The 19,119-nt window shown below is 41.5% G+C and overlaps 1 protein-coding gene across 2 annotated transcripts in view; it reads right to left on the bottom strand.

Moving 5' to 3' along the window:
• Window positions 1-17,380, bottom strand: part of CHRNB3 (cholinergic receptor nicotinic beta 3 subunit) — a 74,294-nt gene extending 56,914 nt beyond the window's left edge. The window contains exon 1 of one of the 2 annotated variants that reach the window (XM_040324435.1): window positions 17,128-17,380. In XM_040324435.1, coding sequence (XP_040180369.1) covers window positions 17,128-17,191 — 64 coding nt within the window. In that variant the 5' untranslated portion in view covers window positions 17,192-17,380. The remainder of the gene's footprint in view (window positions 1-17,127) is intronic. The other variant, XM_040324417.1, reaches the window with a different exon arrangement.
• Window positions 17,381-19,119: the final 1,739 nt, after the last annotated feature.

Raw genomic sequence — 19,119 nt, 5'->3', positions numbered from 1 at the left:
TTGGGAGAGCGGAAGACATCTAAGGGTGAGTGGAGGTGGAGACAGACACAGTGACTTTTCGGATCCCCATGGCTGATCACGTACAGAGCTCCCTCAAAATAGCCACACATAATGTTCAGGGCCTGAACTCCCCCGTCAAAAGGCGAAAGATCTTTGATAGTTACAAAGCACTCGGACTTGACATCCTCATGATACAAGAGACCCACTTTCCTGGGCGGTACAGTCCCAAATTTGTCCACTCTCATTTTCCCCTTTTCTATTTGGCTAATGCTGAGAATAAAACTAAAGGGGTTGCAATCTTTCTCTCCAAATCCTGTAACTTTGAATATCTCTCTGACTTCAAAGACCCAGAGGGAAGGTTTATATTGGTTAAGGGCAAAATTGAGGATCATCTTTACTCCCTGGTCTCATACTATTCTCCCAACAAAGGGCAAGACAAGTTTTTCCAACTAATCTTGGATACTGTAACCCCCCTTATGGAAGGCACAGTCATTTGGGGGGGGGATTCCAATGTGGCTTTTGACCAAGGTTTGGACAAATCCAAACCTCCATCTGCCCAACTTACTAGACCCACTAGGGTCAGCCTGAAAATTGCCAAATTACTCCATGACAGGGGGATGACGGATGTCTGGCGGGAGTCTAATGCTTCAAAGAGAGACTACACCCATTACTCTCACCCGCATAATACCTATGCCAGGATTGACCATATTTTAATTCCTTCATTTGTCCTTCCGGCAGTGATCAAGGCCCAAATCAGAGACACGGTCCTGTCTGACCACTCCATGGTCATCATGTCCATACGCACTATAGCCGGTATGGCAAAGAGTGGACATTGGCGGCTAAACGAGTCCATTCTCTCTAATCCAACCACAACAACAGAAATCAATAAAGCTCTTCAAGAATATTTCACAATTAACAATGTTGAGGATATCTCCGCAGAGACCCTATGGGCAGCCCATAAAGCTTGTATTAGAGGTAAAATTATTCAGATCTCCACACGAATCAAAAGAGAACACGAAGCGGACGTTGTGCGATTGGAGAGGTCATACAGGACCCTAAGGGCACAACACAAAAAGAAACCGTCTTTAGCCTTACTAGAGAATATTGACAAGCTGAGACTAGAACTTAATTTAGTTCTCACAACAAAAGCGGAGAGATCTCTCCGCTGGAGTGGCAATAAGTTTTACACCCAAAAAGAAAAGATAGGTCAGATGTTAGCGACCAAATTGTCCCCTAAAACAAGGTTTCATTCCTTGCCCAAGATACGCACAGCGGGTCAAGAACCTACGGCCAATCCAAAAAAGATTCTGGAAGCATTTCAAACATTCTATTCTAACCTGTATAGTGCTCCTCCACAGCTTCCCAGGGACTCGATCGATGATTTCCTGGACAGCCTATCCATCCCATCCTTAGACACAGAACATAGAGACAGGTTGGAAGCACCTTTTTCGGTTGAGGAGGTGGCGACAGTAATCAAGGGCCTCCGTAAGGGTTCAGCCCCTGGCCCAGATGGTCTATCAGTCCCCTATTATAAAACATTTGCAGATACCCTAGTCCCACATATGACAAACTTTTTTAATTTCAAGACTCAAGGCTCCCCCTTGGGTACACAACTGAATACTGCATACATTACGGTTATTCCAAAACCGGAGAAAAATCTAGAAGAAGTTTGTAATTACCGCCCCATATCCCTGATAAATAATGACCTAAAAATTCTTACAAAAATTCTAGCTGTCCGCATCTCCTCTTTCATTGGTAAATATATTCACAAGGACCAAGTTGGGTTTATCCCAGGTCGACAAGGCCCAGATCAAGTGAGAAGGGCAGTAGACATTGTCTCAATCTTGCAATCCAACTGGGACAGAGGTCCGAAACAACAAGGCTTTCTCCTAGCACTTGATCTGCAGAAGGCCTTTGATTCTGTGTCCTGGCAATATCTCCTCCCCCTACTAGAGCGATGGGGCTTTGGCCCGAGATTCCTGGGGGTGATACAAGCTCTCTATTCCAACCCCAAGGCCCTAATCCGAATCCAAGGGTACTATTCTTCCCCAATAGACATAGCTAGGGGTACCAGACAGGGATGCCCTCTCTCCCCAATCATTTTTGCAATGGCAATTGAAACCCTGGCAATAGCTATCCGACAGAACCCTGACATTTTGGGTGTATCATGCGGAGATCAAACTCATAAATGTGGGCTCTTTGCCGATGATTTACTATTATTTCTAACCTCTCCCATTACTTCCTTACCAAACCTCTACAGGGTAATTTCAGAATTCTCTAAAATCTCTGGGCTTCAGGTTAATTATGCCAAATCACAAGCCTTGAATGTGTCCCTCCCACCTTCCACAGTATCCCTCCTCCAACAGTCATTCAAATTTGAATGGTGTCCCTCATCCATCAAATATCTAGGGATTTCCTTAACAGCGCGTACAGAATCCCTATACACAAACAATTATCCTCCCCTATACCGAAAACTTACAGCAGACATGAATAACTGGGCCAAATATGAACTTTCCTGGCTAGGCAGAATTAACTCTATAAAGATGACCTTGCTTCCTAGAATCTTATATCTATTTCGCTCCCTTCCCATCCCCATCAGAAAAGACCAGTTGCAGTCTTTACAAAGCAAAATACTCAAATTCATCTGGGGCAAGTCAGGTTACAGAATCCCCCAAAACACCCTATATAACCATAGGAAAAGAGGGGGGCTGGGATTACCGCATCTATATAAGTACTTCTTAGCCGCCAGGCTGGCTCAACTATCAGTAGTTTACTCCAAATTTGATAAACCGGACTGGGTCCACATAGAGAAACAGGCTGTCCCCCATCTTTCCCTAGACTACTTACTTTGGTGCCCCCAAAAGAGAAGACCACCCATTTTGTCCCCCTCCCTCTCTCAATCTTACGCCCTTTGGGATAGAATCCGTCACCTTCCAGCCCTGGTTTCGAAAGCGCAACCTCTAGCCAATATATTTCAAAACCCAAATTTTCCACCTGGAATGGACAATAAGGCCTTCAGTTGGTGGTTGGACAAGGGCCTGTACCGCATAGGACACTATTTCACAACCAAGGGCCCTCTTACCCTAGACCAGTGTTTAACCAAGTTGGATCTCCCTGACACTGAAAAATTCAGATTCAGACAGATATCACAATTCCTACACACTCTATGGACGGAGAGACCTCTACCTCCCAAATTCACAGACTACGAGCTCTGGTGCGGGCAGGCCATGGGACAAAGGGGAGGGATATCTGTCATCTACTCTTCCCTCACTCGCCCGACCGAGAAGTCTTCCTACATGATGGCATGGGAGGCCGACCTCCAACTTGAATGGGACCTGGAGACCTGGCAAGCGGCTTGCTTTGATTCATTTCAGGGTATTTTAAATACTTCCTTGATAGAAGCAAACTTAAAAGTTCTCATGAGGTGGTATATGACTCCCGCCAGACTTGCGGCCATCTACCCATCATCAGATCCCAGTTGTTTTAGAGGATGCCAACTCCTGGGTTCGATGGTGCATGTCTGGTGGGAATGCCCCCGAATTAGACCAGTCTGGAAGAAGATTTTTAACCTCATCTACACAGTCACTAAATGCTCGGTCCCCAGGTCAGCATCTGTTGCTCTCCTAAACGCTCGGATTCCGGGTATATCCAAGCCCAATCAGAAGCTGATCCGATTTATGCTCCTCGGGGCTAAAATTACCATCGCTAGGGCTTGGAAACAACCCAGGGTTTTCATTAAAGCAGTAAACCGCAAGATTTTGTGGATCATGATGCAGGAAAAGCTGGCCAGCATCCTATCTAACACGAAACAAAAATTTGAAGCTGTATGGGAACCATGGGCGTCCCACTGTGGTTTATCTCTAGATACTGGGGTACACCCTGGGCAACCTGCATCCTCCAGCTCTAATTAGGCACATGCTCCCTTCCCTTTCTTTTTCTCTTCCCCCCACTTCTCTTTCTCTTTCCTACCTCTTATCCTTTTAAGATAGTTGTTTGACTTAAGGGTAATGTTTTATATTCGTTTTTTTTATAAAAAAACAATTTGGCAACACTATAGGCCTAATTGAATTCGTAAGTACGAGCTAGAAGTGCACTGAAGTCAAATTCGAACCCACTAATTTTCTTACGTATGCTTTTATTGGAGGGGTGGATTGGGGGGGGGGCCTGGCCGGGGCACAGAATGATCCCATTAGGGGTGCCCGGGACAGGTAGGACTCCCCTGAGCGAGTGACTACTATATTCATTTTTTTCCTCCCCTTCCCCTGTTAGCAAGCTCGTATATTTCCTTTAATCAGCCTACAATCGGGCAATATGAAGTCGGTTGAGGCCTTGTTGCTGACATTTTGCCTTATTTGTTGAATGTTTTGATGTTGTAGACACGGCCTTTGGTCATACTGTAATTGTATTCTATATTTGGAAAAATAAAAATCTATTGAAAGAAAACTGAAACTGAAAATAGTTGACGCTCACATATCCTCTGTTCGGAATGTAATTAAGAAATGGCAGTCATCAGGAACAGTGGAAGTTAAAGCAAGATCTGGAAGACCAAGAAAAATATCACAGAACAGCTCGCAGGATTGTGAGAAAAGCAATTCAAAACCCACGTTTGGCTGCACAATCCCTCCAGAAAGATCTGGCAGACACTGGAGTTGTGGTACACTCTTCCACTATAAAGAGATACTTGAACAAATATGGTCTTCATGGAAGAGTCATCAGAAGAAAACCTCTTCTACGTCCTCACCACAAAAATCAGCGTTTGAACTTTGCAAATGAACATATAGACAAGCCTGATGCATTTTGGAAAAAAGTTCTGTGGACCGATGAGGTTAAAATATAACTTATTGGCCGGAATGAGCAAAGGTACGTTTGGAGAAGAAAGGGCACAGAATTTAAGCCTAGAAATCTTAAAGAACTGGAAGACTTTTGTAAGGAAGAATGGGCAAAGTTACCTCAAACAAGAATTGAAAGACTCTTGGCTGGCTACAAAAAGTGTTTACAAGCTGTGATACTTGCCAAAGGGGGCAGTACAAGATATTAACTCTGCAGGGTGCCCAAACTTTTGCAGACGCCATTTTTTCGTTTTTTGAAAGTGTAAAAGATGGAAATAAAATCTAACTTTTTTTGACATATTATAAGAATGTCTAATCTGTAATTTGATGCCTTTTGGAGATTTTTCCATCTTTCCTTGGCTTCGTTATGCACATTAATACAAATTTTTACCTGGGGTGCCCAAACTTTCGATCCCCACTGTAGTTAGTCAGGTTGAAAATAGACACAAGTCCATCTAGTTCAACCAAAAAAAAATCCTTCACCCACAGTTGATCCAGCTTGCAACAGCAGGGGAAAAAAGTCCTTCCTGATCCCCGGGAGGCAATCAGATTTTCCCTGGACCAACTTTACCTATAAATGTTAGTACCCAGTTATATTATGTACATTTAGGAAAGAATCCAGGCCTTTTTTAAAGCAATCCACTGAGCTGGCTGGAATCACCTCTAGAGGGAGTCTGTTCCACATTTTCACAGCTCTTACTGTGAAGAAATCTTACCATATTTGGAGATGAAATCTCTTTTCCTCCAGACGTCCTCTGTGATGACCTTAACCACTTAAGACCCGGACCATTAAGTAGGTTAAGGACCTTACCCCTTTTTGCGATTCGGCACTGCGTCGGTTTAACTGACAATTGCGCGATCGTGCGATGTGGCTCCCAAACAAAATTGGTGTCCTTTTTTTCTCACAAATAGAGCTTTCTTTTGGTGGTATTTGATCACCTCTGCGGTTTTAATTTTTTTTGCGGTATAAACAAAAATAGAGCGACAATTTTGAAAAAAATCAATATTTTTTACATTTTGCTATAATAAATATCCCCCAAAAATATATATATAAAAAAATAGTTTTCCTCAGTTTAGGCCGATACGTATTCTTCTACCTATTTTTGGTAAAAAAATCGTAATAAGCGTTTATCGATTGGTTTGCGCAAAATGTATAGCGTTTACAAAATAGGGGATAGTTTTATGGCATTTTTATTAATAATTTATTAATAATTTTTTTGTTACTACTAATGGCGGACACATCGGACAATTTTGACACATTTTTGGGACCATTGTCATTTTCACAGTGAAAAGTGCTATACAAATGCACTGGTTACTGTGAAAATGACAATTGCAGTTTAGGAGTTAACCACTAGGGGGGCGCTGAAGGGGTTAAGTGTGACCTCATATGTGTTTCTAACTGTAGGGGGTGGGGCTGGACGTTATCAGGGAACAGACGATCACTGACATTGCCACAATGAAGAACAGGGAAGGTGTGTTTACACACACCTCTCCCCGTTCTTCAGCTCCGGTGACCTCTTATCAGTTTGGTTGCCCTTCTCTGCACTTTTTCCACTTGCCCGATATCCTTTTTGAGAACTGGTGCTGAAATGAACTGCATATTCCAGATAAGGTGGTGTGATGAAATGGATTAGAAATGTGAATATATTGGCTGACAAGTTGGTCTGGGTGGGTTTTGGTGGCGACAAAGCAAGAAATATGCCCTGAGTAGCCCTGTCTAATGGTAGGGCCCCAGCTACAGAGTATGGCTATATAACGTAACAATGGGATACCGTCTACAAATTTAAGCCTAATGCTTTTTAAGTAGATACAGCAGATGTTTTTTTATCATATAAAAGCTGACCATTGTAACTAGGGATGAGCTTTATGTTCGAGTCGAACATAAGTTTGACTCGAACATTGGCTGTTCGCTCGTTCGGCTAACAGCAAATAATTTGGGGTGTTCGCGGCAAATTTGGAAAGCCGCGGAACACCGTTAAAAGTCTATGGGAGAAATCAAAAGTGCTCATTTTAAAGGCTAATATGCAAGTTATTGTCATAAAAAGGGTTTGGGGACCTGGGTCCTGCCCCAGGGGACATGTATCAATGCAAAAAAAAGTTTTAAAAACTAACGTTTTTTTTGGGAGCAGTGATTTTCATAATGCTTAAAGTGAAACAATAAAAGTGAAATATTAATTTAAATATCGTACCTGGGGGTGTGTATAGTATAGCTGTAAAGTAGCGCATATTTACCGTGTTTAGAACTGTCCCTGCACAAAATGTAATTTCTAAAGGAAAAAAAGTAATTTAAAACTCTTTTTTGCATTGATACTGAGGCAGGACCCAGGTCCCCAAACACTTTTTATGACAACAACTTGCATATTAACCTTTAAAATTAGCACTTTTGATTTTTCATGTTCGCGTCCCATAGACTTTAACGGCGTTCGCGTGTTCGAACTAATTTTATGCCTGTTCGCAAGTTCTGGTGCAAACCAAACAGGGGGGTGTTCGGCTCATCCTTAATTGTAACACACTTGTCAGTGTTTTATGGTTTGTCTTAACTGCAACTGACACTTTTGCTCCTCAGCTTGGCCTGTTAAAGAAAGGGGGGAAATAATTGATCTACTGTCAGGATCAACAGGTAATAAACTACATTACACGGTAGACTGAAAGGATAAGTTCACCTTTACAAAAAATAAATGTACATTTTTTTGCAGGTAAAAAAATGCTTTTTTTTTGTTAGAAGCCTGGAAAGCATTTCACCCACGATCAGCAGATAGTGGGTGTAATGCAACAGTCCTGCAGACTCTCTGTGTATCTGTCTGGCTATACCTCCGATATAGGGATACAAGAACTACTCTGACATGAACTACTAGAGTGCTCAACAGCACCCTGGTATGTCATTATGAACTACAAACCGACAGCTGCAAAGGCTGACAGTACTTGTAGTATTCACATTCACAGAACACTGTGAATGAATAAATAAAATAGCTGGGTGGACAGTCATTTAGAAGATCCCCCGCTCGCTATCAAAACAGGGGGCCAGGGGGCTGTGGAGGCTTTTGTAACACCTTGTTACACCTTGAGTCTGGAATCACACTTATGCGAATTGAATGCTGCTTTTACACATTCAATTCACATGACAGGAGAGTGCGACCGGCTCTCAATGGAGCTGGTTCACACCAGGGTGGCCGTGGAGCGCACAGCAGAAGGGTGCTGTGTGTCTTTGGCTTTGTTTTCAGATCCAAATTCAGGGTAAAATTCAGACCTAAATCAGACCTGAAATGGCGAAGGGGGACGCACCGGACCCTGCAGTGCACATAGTGTGAACCCAGCCTTAATGTTGATGTAACATGTTACAAAAAAGTGAGCTTATCGTAAAAAAAAACTAAGATTTCTGTGTAATTGTTATTGTCTGCCATTTTTTATTTTAACCATAATGGTGTTTTTTTTTTTATTATTTGTTAGGTTTTTACATGAAAGTAAATTCTGTTTAATAAAATGTGTATTTCTTCAAAAATGATTTTCTTTTCCATATCTAAACATTTACTAAGATTTATTGTAAATCTTTTAATTCCTAACATTTTTGCTGTTTAGCATCTCAAATAGTCTTTTGTCTTGCAAAACCAGACTGTTAAGTAGCTTACTTCATATTACTTATTTATGCTGTTTAGCAACAGATGAAAAGTGAATGAACATCAAGTGCTGTCAAGCTAAGGCTTTCTGCTATCAGATGTACCGTAAGTTGATTTCTAGGGCGAGCTAAGTCGAGCAGCAACTATTTTATCTTGAGGGGCATAAAGAATGAGTGGTTATGTTCATGGACTTTTTGAGTGAAGATTGGTCTGTCCATCTATCAAAAATCAAAAATCAAAAATCAAAATAAAAAGTATATCCCCATACCAAAAAGCTTTGAGTGGAGGAAATATTGCTTGCATACAAAAAAATATTTTTTTTGATTTTCAGGAATAAAAAGGAATGAAATTTTAGCCACCATAAATGTGCTCTGAATGCATCTGGGTTTCAATTTACTATATGAAACAGAAAAAAGACCAAGTGGTCCATTGAATCCATTTTCTTAAATCTATATGTGTTTTTTTCATTTACATTCTTTTTGTCTGAGTATAGATCTATGTTTGTCCCAAGCATGTTTGAATTCACTTACTGTTGACTGACCTACTTCATCTGCTGGAAGTCCATTCCAAGCATCAACTACTCTTTTAGTAAAACATTTTTTTTAACCATTTAAAACATATCCAATAAAAAAAATTGCATGCAGCCCCAGACCATGACACTCCCACCACCATGCTTGACTGTAGGCAAGACACACTTGTCTTTGTACCCCTCACCTGGTTGCCACCACACGCTTGACACCATTTGAACCAAATACGTTTATCTTGGTCTCATAAGACCACAGGACATGGTTCCAGTAACCAGAGGTAAGCAGTATGCAGTACACAGTGCAAGGATCTAGAGTATGTAATGCGTAGTGCAGGAGTCAGGAGTAAGTAACGCAGAGAGCAGTCAGTAGTATATAACACACAGTGCTGGGGTCAGAAGCAGGCAATGCAGAGTTCAGGGGTCAGGAGTAAGTAATGTATGGTGCAGGATTCAGTAGTCCAGAGGTCAGTAGCATGCAATGCAGAGTACAGAGGTCAGTTGTATCTAATGCACAGTGTAGCATTCAGGAGCAAGTAACACAGAGTTCAGGGGTGAGCAATTAATGCAGAGTTCGGGGTTAGGACTATGTAACACAGAGGCAAGGGGTCAGGAGTAAGTAATGTAATCTACAAAGGTCAGTAGTATGTAACAAACTGTGCAGGTGTCATTGGTATGTAATGCAGAGTTCAGAGGTCAATACTATATATTTAAAAAAAAGTGTCTTAAGCGCTAGCCAATAGTGAAAATAATGAAGTAAAAACTAAATAAAAAACTAAATATAAAAGTGCAATCTAACAAACTGCTGCTCAAATCTATATGTGCTAACGCCAAAATTGTGGATTGAATAAGTGTGGGGTGACGAGCGCAATCAAATGCACTAAACAGTGAACAACAGTGAACACTGATTGAATAAATACAAACAATGCTTAACCCCATCCCGACCGCCGCATGTATATATACGTTGGCAGAATGGCATGTACAGGCACATTGGCGTACCTGTACGTCCCTGCCTTCTAGCGGGTGGGGGGTCCGATCGGGACCCCCCCCGCTACATGCGGCGGTCGGATCCCCTGGGGGAGCGATCCGGGACGACGAAGCGGCTATTCGTTTATAGCCGCTCCGTCGCGATCGCTCCCCGGAGCTGAAGAACGGGGAGAGCCGTATGTAAACACGGCTTCCCCGTGCTTCACTGTGGCGGCGTATCGATCGTGTCATCCCCTTTATAGGGGAGACACAATCGATGACGTCAGTCCTACAGCCACACCCCCCTACTGTTGTAAACACACACTAGGTGAAGCCTAACACGTTCAGAGCCCCCCTGTGGTTAACTCCCAAACTGCAACTGTCATTTTCACAATAAAGAATGCAATTTAAATGCATTTTTTGCTGTGAAAATGACAATGGTCCCAAAAATGTGTCAACATTGTCCGAAGTGTCCGTCATAATGTCGCAGTCACGAAAAAAATCGCTGATCGCCGCCATTAGTAGTAAAAAAAAAAAAATTAATAAAAATGCAATAAAACTATCCCCTATTTTGTAAACGCTATAAATTTTGCGCAAACCAATCGATAAACGCTTATTGCGATTTTTTTTACCAAAAATAGGTAGACGAATACGTATCGGCCTAAACTGAGGGAAAAAAAAATGTTAGATATGTTTTTGGGGGATATTTATTATAGCAAAAAGTAAAAAATATTGCATTTTTTTCAAAATTGTCGCTCTATTTCTGTTTATAGCGCAAAAAATAAAAACCGCAGAGGTGATCAAATACCACCAAAAGAAAGCTCTATTTGTGGGGAAAAAAGGAAGCCAATTTTGTTTGGGAGCCACGTCGCACGACCGCGCAATTGTCTGTTAAAGTGACGCAGTGCCGAATTGTAAAAACCCCTTGGGTCATTTAGCTGCATATTGGTCCGGTCCTTAAGTGGTTAAGAGAACCAAGTGATAATATTTTTTCACTTGATTCTCTTAAGCATTGTTTGTATTTATTCAATCAGTGTTCACTGTTGTTCACTGTTTAGTGCATTTGATTGCGCTTGTCACCCCACACTTATTCAATACTATATATTGCACAGTGCAGAGGCTAGTACTAAGTGAAGCAAAGTGACCAGCATTACATAACACACAGTGTAGAGGTCAGGATTAACTAACACACCTTCCAATACAAACATTTCCAAACCCCCCCCCCCAAAAAAAACTAAAATTGCTCTCAGCACAAATACACCCCCCCCCCACCCTTTAGAATCACTCACCAGACATCAGATGCAGCAACACTCGGCAGAGTGAGGGAAGTTTCCTCAGATCTCCCCTAGGATATGTCATATGACACAATAGATTCGAGAAGGTAGAACTTTCCTTGGCTTTGCAATTTCCTATTGTCCCTCTGATCTGAGGTCTCAGGCCTCATACAAACACGATAGGATAGCCAGAGGACAACGGTCTGAAGGACCGTTGTCTTAGGTTAACCGATGAAACTGACTGATGGTCCGTCACGCCTACACACCATAGGTTAAATAACCGATCGTGTCAGAACGCGGTGACGTAAAACACAACGACGTGCTGAAAAAAACGAAGTTCAATGCTTCCAAGCATGCGTCGACTTGACTTGATTATGAGTTTCTGTGAAATCTCCATGAATAGTTGTAAAACATTGTAATTATGAATAAAGTTCATTTAGCTTTGTATCAATGTGGGTGTGTTAGATAGCTTTTGCATGCTAACGATCGTTTTTGACCTATCGGTTAGGCGTCCATCGGTTACATTTTAAAGCTTTTAAAAGTTCCTATTTTTTTAACCAAAGGTTAACTAACCTATGGGGCCCACACACGATCGGTTTGGACCGATGAAAACGGTCCTTCAGACTGTTGTCCTCTGGCTATCCTATCATGTGTACGAGGCCTGAAGCCTCGTACACACGACCGAGAAACTCGACGGGCGAAACACATCGTTTTGCTCGTCGAGTTCCTTGTTAGGCTGTTGAGGATCTCGGCGAGCCAAATTTCCCCATTGCCGTCGAGGAAAAAGAAGACATGCTTTCTTTTTGGCTCGACGAGATCCTCGACAGTTTCCTTGTCGAAAAGTGTACACACGACCGGTTTCCTCGGCCAAAAAAAACCCCCAGCAAGTTTCTTGCTGTTTTTTGCAGAGAAAGTCGGTCGTGTGTACGAGGCCTGAGAGGTAGCAACCACTTCTAAAAGAGGGGCATCACAGCAGGGTTTACCATGATTGCTGTGTAAGTTGTGATTGACCAGTTGCCAACTCCTAGGCTAGCCTCCCCTCACAAAACTCTATAAAAACAAAGATTGACTACCATGTCTGTTCTTATAAGGTCCCTGTGATTGGATGGTACTGAGAAATGTATCTGTTATAACACTGATCAGTTATGAGAACCTTGTTTGTGCAGCCTCTGAAATACAGTGAGGAAGCCATCCTTCATTATCATTCTCTTGGTTATAGTGTCACACTGTCATATTCGCTTACATTGCAGACTATAAACTGTCCCTGATTTCGAGGGACTGTCTCTGATTTGGAACAAATTTCCTCTGTCCCTTTTTCAAAAGTCAGAATAATTACATAATTTAATAACAAAAGGACAAAAGGTAGTTGTTTGATTTTGGTAGGCGATTTTAAAGCAAATTCTTTGCTGCCGTTAAGGGTTCTACAAAATGATTTCTCTTCACCACAAAGCATAAATATGAACTGCTGGAAGTATAAATTGCATAATGCTCTCTAAAGCCTTCCTCTCTGCAGCTGAGTTTTCTAAAAGGATAAAAAAATGTGCGTGAAGAAGACACAAATGTAATCCTAGGGCATAATTCAACACCAGCAAGGACATTGCCACAAGAAAAACTGAATTACTCATCATAATGACATTATACGTTATTCATGTTACAGTTTGCATAATTCCCAAGGGGTGGGAAAAAATTGTAAATGGTGTATTCCTATCTGTAAATTAAATGGTCATTTGGAGACTAAAAGGAAACTTGTTCTGAAGGAAATGTGGAGACTACTTTTTATAAGCTCTTTTTAGTTAAGCTAGTTTCTTGGTTGTTGTACAGATCTAATGACATCAATGTTTAGAGTCAGAACTCTAAAGCCTCGTACACACGATTGGACTTCCATCCAACTTTTCCATGGATTTTGGTCTGAAGGGCGTTGGTCGTGAACTTGTTCTGCATACACACAACACAACATTTTCACCAAACCACATGGTTTTTTAGCTCTTTACCGCCACCCTTTGGGCAACTTCTTCTATTGTTGTCTGATGTTTAGCATTGGTTCCGAGAATGCGTGTTTGTACTTTGGATTTTAGTTGGACGGACTTGTGTACACACGATCGGATAAACCAACGTAACAGATTTATTGCCCAACAGTTGCAGAGCAGGAACTGCCAACTTTTGTTGTCGTTAATTCAGCCAATAATTGTCTGATGGAGCATACACACGGTTGGATTATCCAACACAACACGTCCATCAGACAATTATGGCCATAAAGTTGGATCGTGTGTACGAGGCTTTAATCTGCATTCAAGTATGGAAGCTATTAGAAGGCCATGAGTAGGTCTTCACTAGTGGCCTCCACGTTTTTAGACAGGTAGTGATTAATACTGCCCCAGTTGGGAAGTGGTGCCTTATGAGTTTATGTGAAATCTCCATTAATAGTTGTGAAATATTGTATTTATGAATATATTTTATTTAGCTTTGTATCAATGTGGGTGTGTTAGATAGCATCACAGAAATCTCTGACGATTCAGTGCTAAAGATTGTGTATCTAAACAATGGGACCCAAACCTCTTTGTTCTACAAATATTCACTTCAAAGGATTCCTTGTTTAGTTATGCAATGAGGGCCGTGGCCAGCCCGGCATGAATACTTAATTTCCCTTAAAATGTTTACTTACAAGGTTAACTCTCACGCTCAAATGTCTGTGCCAAAGATTTGCATTAAAGGGGGCTGACTTATGCAAAGTATAGGAAATGGAGATGTAGCCAATTCTTAACCAGGAATAGGAAGGCCCACCAATCAGCGCCATGCCATGCCAACCAATAAGGCATCAGCCTGTAATGATATACACAGACTAGATGGGAGAGAACACACACACACACACCTTCTTTTGTTGCCATCTCTTACTGAGATGTAGACCCCTCCTGTGCCTGTGACCTCTGGACGCCATCTTGGTCCACCTTGGCTGCTGCTCCTCCAAGTGCAGTTAGCAGCGCCCATCGACGTGGATGGCTTGGCATGTTGGCGGGTTCTGAGCATGTGACGTCACTCCGCACAACATGCCCCATGTCCTGAAGCGGTGCGGGGTGACCCTGCGCACTCCGTTCCCGGGAGACAACCACTCTGGTGCCAATAGGTGTGATGTGCACCTGGTGCCAATCATTAGAGCCTGCTCCCTCCCCTCCTTTCATCAACGCATATATATATATATATATATATATATATATATATATATATATATATATATATATATATATGCACAATGTCCTCTTATGCAGCAAACAGGGTAACTTCTGACTTACAGGTCGCACCAGGCAGGGAGGATACACATAGGGATGTAAGCTAACTCCCTGTGTTCTTATACATAGATTTTATGTCGGAGATCGGGGGGCTAGATTTTGTATCTTGCCGACCTCTCCTTATGATACTACCTACTTTTCTTATACACTTGCTGTATATCTGCTTATCTTCCTTTTAAGATCTATTTGGGACCCTTGCATCCCCCTGCATCATCAGTTGCTGCGAGGGAGATGTTATCGGCATTCCTTCTGCCTTGATCCATCTCCCATAGGAACGGGAATAGATCTGCACCACCGGGGCCCTCAGCATGTACACAGGTATGCTATCTGCATGGCGGGGCTCCATACCAGGGGTCAAGTCCTGGGGAAAAAAGTGTGGGAACTCCCACCCAATATCCACTCCCCCACCTAAAAAAACAAATGATACGCTCATATGCATAATTACTAAACCGCATTTTTTTTAAAGCAAGTTCTTTCTAAATCCCGCGGTTATTGCGGCAGACCTCCGCAATGTCTCCTGGGAACAATAACAAAAGCTCCCAGGAGACATTGCGGCGTCAAGGAAGTGACGGAATACCCGCACACTACCCGATGAATCCATATACAGGACGCGGCCAGTAACATAAAGGATTAATAAGGTTCGCCTGCCCCTGACAGTGACTCGAGCTGGGCATCGCCGCTTAGTGAAGGATTGTCTCGGGCCGCTCGGCTGCTCTAGTCCTTCAAAGGGAACTGCGTTCCTGCTGTGAAAAAAGTGCAGGAACGCAGTTCCCACGCGTTCCCGCAGGACTTGAGCCCTGCTCCATACCATTACTGGGAGTGAAGTAGTGGAGAGGGCAAGGGCTCCATGTGCCCCTCCCAAATACACAAGTAACCATGAAGATATTTAGTACATCGAGAGAGTTTACTCATGTCAGTCATTTGTTTCAGCAAAGGTATCCCATGTGTAATGCAGTAATCCTATTTAAAGTGCCTAGCATAGCCCAGAAGAACCTACCCCTGGGTAGGACTCTCATGTGACCCTTGTTTGGCACCCAATGAGGAAGGAAATATGGAGGACGTGATGACCACCCTGTCACCCCATCACCCCGCATGTTTTTTTTTTTATAGGACCAAACATTTTTTAATTATCTAATGGTGATCTCTGTGATTGACCAGCCATGTTCACACACTAGTAAAGACAATTACAAGCTTGACGCACTCAGTTGGTTAGATTGTGTGCTGTGTGAGAACAGAGTCAGGAATTATGGCATGTGATATATGCCCTCTTAATAAAAAAGAAAGAATAATAATAAGAAAAAGAAAATAATCAGCATGACTTGATTTTTTTTTTCTGCATGTGATATATACCCTAGTTTTCTTAATAAAAAAGAAATAATAATAATAATAATAATAAAAAGAAAATAATCAGCATGACCTGATTTTTTTTTTCTGCATGTGATATATACCCTAGTTTTCTTAATAAAAAAGAAATAATAATAATAATAATAATACAAAGAAAATAATCAGCATGACCTGATTTTTTTTTTCTGCATGTGATATATACCCTAGTTTTCTTAATAAAAAAGAAAGAATAATCGTAATAAAAAGAAAAGAATCAGCATGACCTGAATTTTTTCTGCGTGTGATAAAGCCACCTTTTTTAATATTTTTTTTTTGTGTGTTTGCAGCACACAGTTAACATGCAGATGGCCACGCAAAAGGAACTCAAGACAATATTTAAGGCTGAAGCAAGTCCACCAAGGTCTATGACTAATATCTTATCTATTTTACTAATTGATTATTATATTTTACAGTCACTTTTTATTATCATTACATGTGTACATTCAAAATCTAGTTAGTACTATACATGCATTTTTTTTTAATGATAGTTAAAAGACACTAAACCCATAGTATAACTTTAAGGCACAAGATGTAAACCCAAACTGAACAACATTTAAGCCTCGTACACAAGACCGAGGAACTTGACGGGCGAAATACATCGTTTTCCTCATCGAGTTCCTTGTTAGGCTGTCGAAACTCGACAAGCCATCTTTCTCCATTCCCGTCAAGGAAATAGAGAACTTGCTCTCTTTTTGGCTCGTCGAGTTTCTCGACAGTTTCCTCGACGAAAACGTACACACGACCGGTTTCCTCTGCAAAAAAATATCTCCCAGCAAGTTTCTTGCTGGTTTTTGCCGAGAAACTCGGTCGTGTGTACGATTCCTTAGTTTGACACCTTCACATCACAGTTATTACAATGAGATTTAAACATTTTAAAAAATACTTTTAAAATCACATTACCATATTAGTGCTTATATGAGATTCTAGTGATTGGGCTTTATGTATATTTAAAGATGAATATTTGGCTTTTCTCTTGTCAATGTTCAATCAGGATCAATTATAATATTATAGCACTGTACAATATATACTAACTATGCATTGTATATTTTGCCCATACCTGTGATATACTAACAATATCTCTTTATCTTACAATTACACTCCTTCCACACTACACACTACTTCAAGGCAGGGGATCAATATACAGCTTGAGCTGTGAAAAGTTAAAGTTATAGCTAAACAGACATAGATACAGAAGAAAAGCCATATTAACTTGAAAACATTGTAAACACATGTATAATGAAATAATGCACTCACCAGAATTGATGGAGCAAGCAATAATGAGTACAAAGGGGAGATGAGTCCACTGGATCATGTTCATCTAGAGTACCTTCTGTGTCAGTTTTAGTGATGTACTGTCATAGAGCAGATTTATATGGCACTGCAAATTAATCCTTGAAAAGACAGAGGAAGGATTTATCGCAATTCCATCAGCATGAGAAATCATCGAAGCATACTTTACTGTTTCAGCTGCCTGCTTCTAGTGCTCTGGATCTTAAGCTCTGCCCTTTTTAACCCTCCTCATGCCCGCTGTCTTCTAAGGAGATATGATGGTGACAAATATTAACGCAGGAAATCTACGAACACTAGCGGTTGGTGGAATCCTAATTGTTATTATATTTCTATTGTCACATGTTGTATTGGTATGCTATTTATTAAATATGCTATGTTTTTTTTTTTTATGACATTTTTAAAATGTTATATTTTGCTTAGAATTTTTCATTTTTTTCTACCCTAATAAATTTGAATAAAACAAGATACAAAATTAGATGAATATTTGTTGAAGATTTCGTCTGGAAACGTTCAATTAAGTGGTTCTAAAACCTCAATTTATTTTTTATACATTTTTTACCTTTACCTATGCATTAAAGAGTCACTAAAGGAAAAAAATGTTTTTGCTGAAATGACTGTTTACAGGGTATAGAGACATAATAGTTAAATGATTCCTTTTAAAAATGATTAAAAATAGATAAAAACCAATCATATAATGTACCTACAGTTTAGTTTTGTTTTTGCATGCTGTTTCCTGGTTCTTTTCCTGGTTCTCTGATGTACGGAGACAAAGACCCAATAGAGGGCAGTGAAGGTTTTGCAAAACGAAACTGGATTGGTGCTGAGGAGTTTTAGACACACCTCCTTGATTAGTCACCACAGTGAGAAATCTCCCAGTACTGTGGTGATCAGGAAACAGACAACCAGGAAGTGGCCAGAACAGAGCGGAATTACAGCAACATCAAAGCAAAAACGAACAATGAGGACATGAAACCAGGACTGCAGTAAGGTAAAGGAAGCTATTTAGCTAAAAAAAAAAAATTCCTTTAGTGACCTTTAAGGTAAAAAACCTCCTCTGTGCAGCTCCCCCCATACTTACCTGAGCCCAATCCAGCATTGTGCATGAGAGCAGAGGCTCTCTCCCTCCTCAATGGCTCAGAGACAGCAGTGTGAGCCACGGACTCCCGCTGCTGTCAATCACAGTCAAGGGAGGAGGGAGTGGGGGGCCGGGCCAAGCCACGCTCTGTGTGTCTATGAGCCGACTCAAGAGCATGCCCACATGAATGTCCCTGTGGCTTGCTATGGTGGGCACTCAGTGGGTGGCAGGAGCGCCCGTGGGAGACCCCAAAAGTGGAGGATCGGGGCTACTCTGTGTCAAACCTTTGCACAGTGCAGGTAAGTGTAACATGTTTGTTATTAGATTTGTTTAAATGTGATTATTTACAATCCCTTTAAAGTGGTTGTAAACCCTTACACACCACGTTTACCTACAGGTAAGCCTATAATAAGGCTTACATCTAGGTACTGGAAATATCTCCTAAACCTGCACGGTTTAGGAGATATTTACCATATAGGCTTGCGCCGACGTCATCGGCGCATGTGCACTAAAGAAAGGGCAGGACCGCACCTTTTCTATAGGGCTCGTGCCATGACCATCCGCTCCTACACGCATGTGCGGGAGTGACGTCATGCGACTCCGGCCAGTCACAGAGCCGGAGTCCATGGCCCCAGAAGGAAGAGGGGTGAAGATGGACGTGGAAACCAGAGGGGACCTCTGGGACATTGTGGGCTTCGTTTGCAGTTAAGTGCAACATAATGGGCTAGTTTACTAGCCCATTATGCTTTTACTGTGCAGGGGAATAAAGAGGAAGTAAAACCCATCTGCGTTAACATCCTCTTTCAGGCTGGGTTCACACTTGTCCTACATTGGGAGCTCATGTAGCATGACGTGTGAAAATCAATGTTTTCCTATGAGAG

Source organism: Rana temporaria, chromosome 1, assembly GCF_905171775.1.
Source record: "Rana temporaria chromosome 1, aRanTem1.1, whole genome shotgun sequence".
NCBI classification, from domain to species: Eukaryota; Metazoa; Chordata; class Amphibia; order Anura; family Ranidae; genus Rana; species Rana temporaria.
The sequence above is the reverse complement of the archived record's forward strand: the minus strand, read 5'-3'. Positions and strand labels throughout refer to the sequence as shown.